The following is a 12163-nucleotide window of genomic DNA, read 5'->3' as shown; positions in this document are numbered from 1 at the left end:
TTTCAAATGGCAATGTGATGCAGTGTAGGGTTTGTGTACTGAATCAATGGCAAATATGATAATAAAAATAGAACAGATGTTCACATCTGATGGTGAAATTTTGTACCTTACGTTTAAGGTACTCTTAGATAATTCAAAGCGAATGAAGCGTCTTTCAATATACTGTAACACAATATTCAATTATAGGCTCGCAGGCCAGCTGCCTTGGTGGACAAATAAATTGTTTCAGTGAGAAACTAATGCATCTGGGAATAATGGTGGGTGCTCAGGATGATAATGTATACTAGTGTCTGTGTCTAAAACTTATGAATATTTTGTTACAGTGTGCAATCAGAACCTTTACATTAATCATTCATAGTCCTTGTGGCCCATTATTTCTGCTATTAAATTATTAATGCTCTGGACTGACTTTCTTCACATAATCAACTACCTATTGTTGGCTATACATTGTTCCTGTACATGCAGATAGAGCCATAAAATAAGACATTAAATTAATTTACAGACAACAACAGTACTTCAGTAAATTATACTCTTGCTCTTGTGCTTTTGAAGCCATTTGTCTGGTTTATGTTGTAGGACAAGACATCAGATACTGTAAATGTCTGTATAATGACCCAGACTGTGTGTCCTTTCTATCCCTCCCTCCTCTCCCAAACCATCTATCCATCTAGAGTTTTTCTTGGAGCTGCTGGACAATTCTGAGAAGTCTCTGAACAGTATGTTCACACGGACATACGGGAAGCTGTATATGCAGAACTCAGAGGTGTTCCAGGACCTGTTCACTGAGCTAAAGCGCTACTACACTGGGGGCAACGTCAACCTGGAAGAGATGCTGAATGATTTCTGGTCCAGGCTTCTGGAGCGCATGTTCCAGTTACTCAACTCGCAGTACCACTTCACAGACGACTACCTGGAGTGTGCCAGCAAATACACAGACCAGCTAAAGCCCTTTGGGGATGTGCCCAGGAAACTCAAGGCCCAGGTCACCAGGGCCTTCATCGCTGCACGGACGTTTGTCCAGGGGCTAATGGTGGGTCGGGAGGTTGCCAACAGGGTCGCCAAGGTGAGTTTAATTTTCTTCTCATAGCTAGTTTTGACTGTTATTATGTTGCTTGGCTCTTAAGTGAGTCTGTGCTATTGAGCAGCATTGTATTTTGCTTTGAGATAAAAGCATTGAAAATATCCAGCAACTTCCCGCAAATGCATATGTCTATCCTATAAAACTGGGTTGTCTTCTTGAGGCCATAAATAGTTTGGTGTAATGGATGTTAACTTACACACAAGAGATACATGGTTTAAAGAAAATATTCAGTCATTCACATCTGTTTTGTCTGTCTGCTGTACATACTGTACCCAAAGTATACACACAGTACCAATGGTCTGTCCATCCACACCTTTTTGATTTAACTGCAGTGTTCATACTTTTATACGCTCTCAATTCTATCAAACCCCTTATGTGGTCTTAACATCATACTGAATTAGATTGCAGGTGAATTACTTATTAAAAGATCAGAAATAAAGAACATGCATTGTTTTTTTTATGCACTTTATCTCTCGGTGTGGTGCCCATTGTGAGGCATTTTTTCATAAGGGTGGTGCTGCACACAGTACACTGTATGTTCCACATTTCAGTAGAATCGCCCGCAGAGAGCAAAGCTTTGCCAAAGAGGAAAGATTAAAGCACATTTCCCCCGAGATTTCTCATGTGGTTGTGTTTGGAGTGTCTCTCTTTTCTATTCTCATTTCTTTTGATTTTATAACAATGTATCAGGAAAATGTATGACATTTTCCATGCTGACAGTTAATTTGATAATTTTGACAACATTGTTTTTCTGTACTGGTGTTGTTGTTTATGGTTTGGATTGGGAAATTGGTTGATAAGTTTCTGATAAATAAATATGTTTTCGAGGCATTTGCAAACACTGGAGATTAAAATGTGTTTTTAAAGGCTTAGTGGATATGTTTTCTAATTCCATGTTAAACACAGAAAGTTATGCAATGGATGTTTAAACTGAAAGAATTATGTAACCAAAGCTGTTTGCTATTGGTGGCACACTGCATTGCTTCACTTTATGAAATGGATGCAAAAACTGGCATAAATAATAAAACTAGTTGCCAGAGTTATTTGCATTTAAATTTCAACATTTAATTCTCTTTTAAGTTTAATGCAAAGTGTCCTGAAAAACACTGGACAAAATGGTGGAGGGCGAGGGCTTAGAAAGCTTAGTTCAACAAACTTTAAAAAACTCTTTGTTTTCTTCCCCAGTTAAATCCATCATCAACATGTATTACATTTGATTTGGTTACAGTTTACACTTTATATTACCTAGTAGGATGTTTATGAACAGGGAATAATTAGCAATCATGGGAGAAAATACTACTTACTACTAATTTCTTGAAAACATTAAAACCATATAGACAAACATTTAAAAATAGAGACTGTAATCAGGTATTTTGCAGTGCTTATTCACCTACTAATTTCATTCATTTAAATCATAATGACAGATTCAGTCTGACCCAGATTCTGACCCTACCAAAATCAATATTCTTCACCTGCAGTTAGACACAAATTATATAAAACTGTACTTTTTCACAAGTTCAAACAGCAGTTTTAAAAATGTCTTCAGAGTTTGGCAGCGATCTGATTCCTTTTAATCTGCTTTTTAGCTTGAAACCTGCTATGGCTTTCAGTTCAATAGGGGAGACAGAATGTCTGAAGAGGAAAGAAGAAAGAAAGTAGGAACAAGAGTGAGAGGGCAAAAAAAAAAAAATGAAATATGCTCAGTTTGAGAAAGAACATTAATCATTCTTATGTTGGAGGTTTACTGGGTAGATTGTGAATTTAGGTAAGTGCATTATATAAGAACTATAGGGATTTGACCACATTGACAGGTATTTTTTACATTTAAATAAAAGTACCCAGAACACCAACCCAGAACAGAACTAAATACACTTGGGTACAGTGTTGAATTTAACCATTACTACAATTTTCTTACTTTGGCCAAACAAATATGTGATTAATTTGAGATTATTACTTGCTTGTTCGTAGAAATGCCTAAAATATTACAAGCTTTAAATTGTGGCGACTGTTAATTGTATAAACTGGATATTCAGAACATCAAATGTTTTTAGAAAAAAACGCAGTAATTCCTTATGTACTTTGGCCGGTGTGTGAGACACTCATTGATTGTGTTGGCTCGACCCCAACAGTGAGGCCAGTCCCAAATACGAACGTTACTGACTGACTGACTGACTGACAAAGTTACACCATCTAGCAACTTTTTGGTAAACCTTGGCAAATTTTTTGGAGCCATCTTCTGTTTCTTTCCATTGAAAATTGTAGTTGTTTACAGCGGTTCTACAGCAGTTTTCAACTACATCCAATTTCACACATTGACCATACACAGTCCAGGCATATACTAGATTTTGACCTACTCTTGTTTTTAATGTGTCTATAATGCAGATAGTATGTACATATTAAAGTACTATATCCTCCCCACTGTACCCTGCTGCCATGTATCATCTCTGAAGAGGCATTCATCCTAAATTGTTTATTATTGTCTTTTAGCTTGCCACTGAGCTAGCTTTCCACCAGTCCTCAGTGGCATAGCTATTTCAGATGAAGAGTTAAAATGAGCACCTCTATACATCTGTCTTAGACTTAAAAGGCACCGTCACTCTGGATCAAATCCCATATTCCCTGCTTCCTCATCAATTATGAAGTGGAGCCAGGAAACAGTGTGGCATAGCTGAAGGCTGTCAGGCTGGTGAACGGCCGCGGAACTGGAGGTGAAAAGTTGCTCGGCATGACAAATCACCTTGACCTAAGAATCACCTTTGGTACTCGCCGCTTTCAGCGACAAAAAGCCACTTGCATCTCGCCACAACACAATCTCAGAGAACATGCCAATTTCTCACTTCTTAGATGTAAGCACAGTACTATGCAAAAGGCAATTTCTGTTCAATTTTATAGCCATAAGGGACAAGAATTTATGTACTTATATGCCAGAATGCTACACTTTTGTGGCGTTACTGCTGCAATTACTCTATCCTTAGAAATGAGTGTTTTGCTTTGAGGGTCATTCAGCAGTTTCTGTTATCTTAGCAGATCAGTCATGACCAAATGGTGCTCCAACACATCTCCTAGCTGGACTGCTGTGACAAACGGACCTTCCTGTATAATGTTATACGCAAAGCTCAGACTGCTGTACTAAAGAGAGTGAACGGTGCAAGTTCAACTCAGACGTCCAGACTCCCGAGAATGGGAGGATTATTTGCAATTGGAACAGCAGCATTCTTGCTAATATCAGCAACTCAGCTCGGCACTGGTGATTACACTTCGACATAACTGTACATGACAGTACTGTGACTAAATAACTCAAAGCTCCACAAACAGACTTTTTCACTGACAAAATGGAATTGGTAGTTAGTGTAGTAAAAGATACTCTTGATATCCAGTCTGTAATGTTTTTTTTTGTTTTTTTTTTAAAGATGAAATTGAATTAGAACTGCACTGCCTCTGTTTATTTTCATTTATATATATATTTATTTATTTTTACTGAAATGTGGTGGTATATCTGTATGTATAACAAACCCACAGAGTCCACAAAGGCAGCGTTTTTGTTAAACTGTCCAACAAATCATGTATTTATTATTTTTTCAGCTTCACCTTCTCAGACAAACTAGCAGCAACTAATATTGAATTTCAACTCTGAGACCAAATTTCATCTTCCAAAAGGAATTTTATCATATATCAAAATGGGATGATGTCATGAATGTGCAATTAGCCTATTGCATCATCTAGCAACATGTAGCGACTTTTCCAGCAGGCTTTAGCGACTTTCCACAGCGGTTACAGTGGTTACAGCGGTTACAGCGGTTACAGCAGTTCCACAACAGTTTCCCTCAATTTTGCATATTGACCATACGCAGTCTAGTCATATAGTAGCTTTTGACCTAGTCTTGTTATAAGAAATGGCTGCTTTCAACCATCTGTCTGTTCAATTAACCATGTTACTTTAACACAGGATGATGCAGTGACTGTGATGAGCCACACATAATTACTGCTAACAGACATTTCTGTATTCCAGTGAAGTCCGAAAAGCAGAGATATCACCCCATAAAATGGGATTGGACTCGACTTGCACTGAACAGTTTCCTGGACGTCGATCCTGGATTAAGAGTAGAATCTCTCTGGATTACAGTTTATGATGACCATTAAGAGTTTTATCCTGGGGGTACTTAAAACATAGTCCAACCACATTAAGACCTGCTTTAGAGAAGATTGCAGGGATTTGGACCTTTTGAACGGTTTAAAGTTCAGGCATTTAGAGCACTTATCACTCACTCTGCATATGCACGGGAAGCTGGCCTAGTCCATGGTGCATATTTAGTCATGATGATGGAAGGAAGTAGGGTATTTTGTACTGAGGGATTTGTTTTTCCTGATGGCTTATACCGTCATGTTGATCTCATTATACACTCATTTCCTACCACGAACTGTCAGATAATTTAACATTAAGCTCCAAGGCAGTTTCTAATCTTTACACAACATTTACCTTAGATTAATGCTCTGCCAAATTACTGAGCCTTTGCTGACATGTGACAAATACCAGTGTTAGCTCCATGTGGTTTCCATAGGTTTTCTTGTGTGTCTTTATTTTTTCTACTTTTCACTGCCACATCTCAATGTAGCCCACTCACTGTCAAGGCAAAACAGCGAAGTGTATTCTATGTAAAGTCATGGAAACCTGAACTGTGTTGATTACTAACATACTACTTGTGTGCTGGCAAATCTGATTGACTGAAATTTCTTTTCTCTTTAGCAGAATAATGTAACATGTTAACAAGCTGTGTCTCAGTTCCATACTATATCTCATTTGTACGCAGTGTAGTAGAAGAAGTAGTGTACTGTTGTTGCAGTTGGTGTAAAAAAAAACGTCAGCCTTGAATACCACTGTCAATTCAATTCAATAGAGAAAGCAAAATGTTTCTTTTGATGATATACTGCTCCTTTCTGTAGATGTCCCACCACTACCTGCAATTTATTTTAATTTTATTGCAGCTCTGAGGAGCTCCTCTGTTTCCTATGTGCAATGAATTGTGGGACAATAGTGTTCATCAAAAGCTCTTTCAGAAATCAAGCTTTTTTTAGTTTATATACTAACTTTTTGAGTACACTACCCCTTTTGCATAAGACACTGTGCTTAAATGAAAGAAAACAGCAGGTGTGCTGGGATACACCACCATTGTCTTTGCAAGTTTGTATTCTCCATTGTTGTGCTGTTGAAAAACATGTCCCCCGCACCTGCTACACAGTAGCAAACCAAAACTGGATTCACAGAGTATTTCAGAGGTGTTTTGTATAATATTAAATGACACAAAGAAAGCGTCAAGCATATCACCAAGAATTTGCCTCCTATTGGATTCTTAGGAATTATTGTAGAACTGCAATGAGTAGTTGATTAATCTATATGAATAGGAAGCTATTTTGATAATGGATTTATCATTTCAGTAAATTCTAGTTTTTGCATCTGATATTCCTTTAAACTGAATATTTGGGTTTTGTTCTTGCATTTGAGAAAGTGAGAAAGTCTGACTGACTGATGACGTCGCTTGAGACTCAAACTGGGTTGGATGTTTTTTTTATATATATTTTCTGACATCTTATATAAAAAAAAAACTACTAATCAAGTAATGGAAGAAAATAAATGGTTGGTTAATCAATCATGCAAATAACTGTTTGTTGAAGCCCTAGATTAAAAAGCAAAGTGGAGCAAAATGAAATAAAGAAAATTTCAAGCACACAATAGGCTTGTAGGATATATATGTGTATCTGATTAGATATATTACACTGTGCTTCATGTGACTAGTAGAGTCACATGTGGTTGAGTGTCTGTATTGTGATGCAGAAGTAGCACAGCCACAAAGTGAACTAGAACAATTTGACGGCAGATTCTGCTCAGGGCAGACTAAGTGACCCCCCTCCATGTGAGAGTGCGGTCCATCCTTGTTTCTCAGCTGAGGTCCGTTTCTACAGACAAACTTCTCTCTCCCCCTTTCTCTCTCTCCCTTTCCCTCTGTCTGTCTCCTTCCCTCTCGCTGGCTCGCAGCTCACACAGCTTGCTGGGGATAAGGCCTCAGCTACAGTGCTGTGACAGCAGATGGCAACTGGCTCAAAAAGGTTGGCACATCATCGGGAAATGTGCTGCACCAAAGATGTCCCTTTTTAATTAAAAGATTTTGATCTGTGGTGAACTGCAGAATGTTGGAAAAAATGAGAGACGGCATGTGGTCTGAAATACAAGGACATGATATGAAAGAATAATAAAGACATATACTGTATACCCCTCTCTGCTGTATTGCTCTCCTCCATTTTATACTGAAAACTCCAAAAGATACAGACTCAGTCAGCCTCATATGGAGTGGGAGGACATTTAGAACAAAACACACAACAAGGATGGAAAATTGACAAAAAAAAAAAAAAAAAGACAAAAAAAAAATATCCATCAAATTTTGGAAGAAAAAAAAAAAAACCTTTACCCATCTGTCTTATCCAACAACTATGAAAATATGTCGCATCATCTGACTGTACCAACCCAGATCATATCCTATGACTACTTTTTTGCACCTTGATTTCAAGTGAATGGCACCACATCTTTATTTAACAAGCACTTAGAGAAGGCTGTCAGCGCCGATGTTGTGACATTTGTCCAGAGGTTTCTTGGCAGCCACATGAGACCTGTTTGCCCCTGACATTCAGGCTGAGCTGCAGACCTACAGAGTCAGATGGACACAGAGTGAGTGCTGCGCTTTAATCCAGGAGGCAGCACGGCAGATGGATAACAATATAGTGCATGCGGGTTTTGTCCCCACTAGAAATGGTGAATGGCTCATGGTGCGCTGTTCCTTGTCATCGAGTAGCGTGGGCTTGGCTTTTAATGTGTTTGCACTTGTCTTGGTAGATTAAAGAAACAGTCCCAACTGCTGCCCTAGACATGCCACCTAACATGGTATATGTCAGGGTCGATCAACGGGTGATCCCGTGCACCGCCCCGAAGACAGACACATGTGCTGACTAGTGTGGGTCGCAGGGGCCCGCCAAGTACCACTGTGTTGTTTCATGGAGGCACAGCTGCTCACATGTGGATTATTCTGTCAGTCTCAGACGTTCATTGATTTGACAGCGACTGATTTTAGTGCAGCCTCTGTGGAATTGTGTTTGGCTCCATCTTACATTTAACATGCTGAGTGGAGGGAGACTCTCAAAGTTCACAGAGAAGCACACAAAGGAGACGTGATTAGTCAAAGTACAAAGTGCTACAGACCGTGGTTTATTATCAATGACAACTTAAGTGCATACACTGTCATGTTGGCCCCTGTCAGTGACTGTATGTACTAAAGGATTAATTTTTTATCTCAAGTTTACCAATTTGCTTATTTTAACTACCCTCTCAGTCTGAATATATTTGTGAATTGGCATCTTTGTGGTTTGGAACGACAAATATGTCAGTGTATCTCCATCTGTTTGTGTGGGTATTTGTGAGGCTTTTCTATCAAGCTGTGTATCGTCAAGAAATGCACAAATGCATTTCAGCTGGATCAACACCTACCGGTTTCGTCATTTTTTAAATGTAACTTTACACAACTCAATCAACAATCCATAATTTAAAGTATACTCTACATTTTTTAGGTACACTTGAGACAGCAGAGTACTTTAAAATTATATACACACACATGGAACTGAACAGTGGTGTCAGAGTCCCAACAAATCTGCACACTTAAACAACAAAATAGGCCATTTGTCTGCACCTTCCACAAGGACCCATATGAGCATTTTCTGCTCTGGCACCCTTGTGATTAAGATGTGGCTATGTTTAGGCAACTAAAACCATTTGGTTAAAGTCAGATCACCTTCATGCTTAAAGGAAAGCAATGCTTTTCTGGAGAGGACAGTTTTTGCAAGGCATTACCATAGAGCTCATTCATCACAAAAATTGTTCCCATGTTCCCTCAACCGCTCCTTTTGTTGCCTCTTTGACCAGCTCGTTTCTGCAAGGACTCGATGTGCCCAAGCACTATGAACGTGTTTAACCATGTAATGTTTGTCGGATTATATGCTTTCAATTTCTCATTAATTAAAGTCAACATGGCTATGGAGAAGTCTAGTAAAGAGAGTAACCGTTCAATAAGATGTTGATTTTCTCACTGCAAGCAGTTAACGGTTTAACTGTAGATGTAATATACATATACAAACTTATATCTATTAATGAATTAATGCATATGATAATAAATCCTTTTTTTTTTTCTTCAGAAATTTAAAGAATTTAAGATGAACTTTTGCTTTGGTCTCTGATGAAGTTGTTCTTCAATACAGAATATGTGACAGATTATTGCACTGTAGACTTGTTCCTTTGGACTTTTATGCTGCCTGTGTCACCTGAGTTACCCAGAACTGCACCTTCTGTTCAAGTTGGAGAGAATCACGTTGATGTTTTGACCTGTGTGACGTGTCTGATCTAAACTACCCCACTAAGGTTAAACTCAAACAAGGTATCAAATTTTATGAGCCCATCCCATGTGCAAATAAGTCAAGCAAGACAGTTAAATGCAATGGAGAAGAGATACAGTATTACTCTCTGAAAACTAGTATTAAGTCTCGCTAAATGAAATTATATGAATCTTTTATTTTTAAGTACAAGTATTTACATAAGCACCAGAGAGCTCTGTTGTAACTCTTCCTGAATGTTGGCAGGTGTGCTTTATGAACTTTTCTTGAAAACATAAAGCACAACAAAAAAGCAAATATAGCTATACCATAATACTTATTTTACTGCATAAATTCTGAAGTTTTATGTTTCATTCTGACAGTATTAGTATTTTTCTCTAACATGAGAAATTAATTTTAGATTTTTATTGCATGTAATTTAATGCAATGTAATATCCGGTTAAGAGGAAACGAGACCTTGAGTGAAGTTTTTCCACAGACGTTTTCTGCGACCAGGCACATGTTTCGCGTGTAAGCAGATGGTAGTCTGATTTACACAGTGACAGATCACTCATATTGCCATTGACACTAATGGCTGTGGAATTGAGTGGGGACGCTGGGGCAGCAATGCGGTCTTACATCCATGTCCAATCAGTGCAAAGCAACACAACCTGTCACAATAATTATGACAGAACTATTGAGACGATTTTTTTTTTTTTTTTTTTTTTTTTTGGCGACAGCCTCACTGTCCCACAAGTGTTCCCCTTGATTGGCCTTGGTAACTTGCAAAGTCATTGTCATTTTTCACAACTTCATTACTTGGTGGCACAAAGCAATTTCCATCGTCTTGTGTTCTTCCCACTCTATTACCCCTAAAGGGAGTTCACGCCATATGTGCATGACAACACCCTGTCGAATAGACAAGGTGATGCCTTCTAAGAGTGTCTTTTGGAGTTTTTTCGCAGTATAATAGTGAGCCTCGTCATTTTATTATAATGATTTAGTTATCTTGGATACGTCTTCTCGCTCATATTGAATTCAGGTGAGTGTAATGGCTCCCGACTGTGGCCTTTATGGGATGAATTTAGAAACGGCTTGCTTTATTATTGCTCAGGCTTATTGCATTTGTAATGTTACATTTTTAATCCTCGATAAAGTTAATGCTCACATCAGGAGTCTGGCTGAACAGCTGACCGCATCTTCAAGCTGCTCTTTCGAAGCAGCAGACTAATGAGTCAGCCGCTGTTTATGCCTCACCTCACTCTCGTTTCTCGAAGTACATTCACTCAGGCACTGCAAAGTAGTAAAAGTACTTATTCAACAATGTGGAAATACTTTGTAACAAGTACAAGTCTGACATTTAAGTTTTTACTTTAAAGAAGTACCTCAGTATTTACAGCAAAATTTACATCTGAAGTGAAAGTGCTCTGCATGCAGAATGGCCCCTCAGACACTTTAAGTACAAATCTGAAGTGCTTGTAATTTACTTTTCATTTCATTCTATTTTATACTTCTACATCACCACAGTGCAGAGAGAAATATTGTACTGTTTAATGCACATGTCTTTGACAGCTTTAGTTACTTTACAGATTAGGAAGTTACATAAAAAAAAATATGAAAGGCTTATAAAATGTGATGTTTCAGCTTAGAATAAACTATTCAACAGTATATAAAATAGTTCAAATCAGTTCCACCTCAGCCAACTAGAGCAGCAAAAAGCTGCTTATATATTAATGCATAATAATAAAATAATATAATATAGTATTGTAATTTTTTCTGCATTATGAATACTTTTACTTTTGAGACTTTAAGTACATTTTGCTAATAATACTTAGGTACTTTTACATAGGAGACATTTTTTAATATAGGAGCAATATGGCGGATTATTTTTATATTGCAGTATTGCTGCTTTTATTCAAGTAGAGGATCTGAATACTTCCTCCATCACTGCAAAACTCACACACAAACACATGCTCCCCATGCAGTGTTATCATAGCACTTAAACATCAGATGAGTAGGTTTGTGTTTTAATCTCTCTCTGGATCTGAGGCATCTCATTCCCCAGTCCTGCCCTCAGCCTGCTGTGAAATATTCCATCCACTCAAGTGTAAATAAGTGCTAACAAGATTATCAGATTACCCTTCATCCAGGGCACCCAGCGACTGCTGGGCACAGTCACTGCAGTGATGTAAAAATCCCAGTAAGATAATTGCGTTAGGAGGCACCATTTTCTTGCTAATTTTCCAAAGGCTCACAAAGCTCAAGGGCAGCTTAAAACACTCCTCCTATTTGCAGTGTGAAATATTTTTTCTTTGGTTGCCACTAAAAAGCCACACTGGATATAAAGAGCGTGGTTGGAACAGGTCTATAGTTAAGGAAATTCTCCCAGTGTTTCCTTCATGTCTCTTAAATAGGCTGTCGAGAAACTGGGCCAAGTTTAATTGAATTGACAGAAACAGATTAATCCCGGAACTTTTTTTAATTATTTAATATTCTCATGAATAAATACTGTACTTTATTGTACAAGTTGGAAGGAAAAAAAAGTATGCTGGTATTAAATTGTACAGAAAGATATTTGTAGTGTTTTTCTGATGTTGAGTAGGTTACACTGTAAGCGAGTATATTCCAAAGCCATCCTGTCACCTAGTTTTTGTTTTATGATTGTGGTTTAAACCG

At 38.0% G+C, this 12163-nt stretch overlaps 1 protein-coding gene across 1 annotated transcript in view; it reads left to right on the top strand.

Annotated features, from left to right (window-relative positions):
* The window catches only part of LOC111238404 (glypican-6-like), a 127694-nt gene that overhangs the window by 64324 nt on the left and 51207 nt on the right, over positions 1-12163 (top strand). The window contains exon 3 of the mRNA XM_022767883.1: positions 672-1063. Coding sequence (XP_022623604.1) covers positions 672-1063 — 392 coding nt within the window. The remainder of the gene's footprint in view (positions 1-671; positions 1064-12163) is intronic.

This window comes from Seriola dumerili, unplaced genomic scaffold (genome assembly GCF_002260705.1).
Source record: "Seriola dumerili isolate Sdu_G_001 unplaced genomic scaffold, Sdu_1.0 BDQW01001299.1, whole genome shotgun sequence".
In the NCBI taxonomy this organism is placed as follows: Eukaryota; Metazoa; Chordata; class Actinopteri; order Carangiformes; family Carangidae; genus Seriola; species Seriola dumerili.
This window is presented reverse-complemented; position numbering and strand designations above follow the sequence as displayed.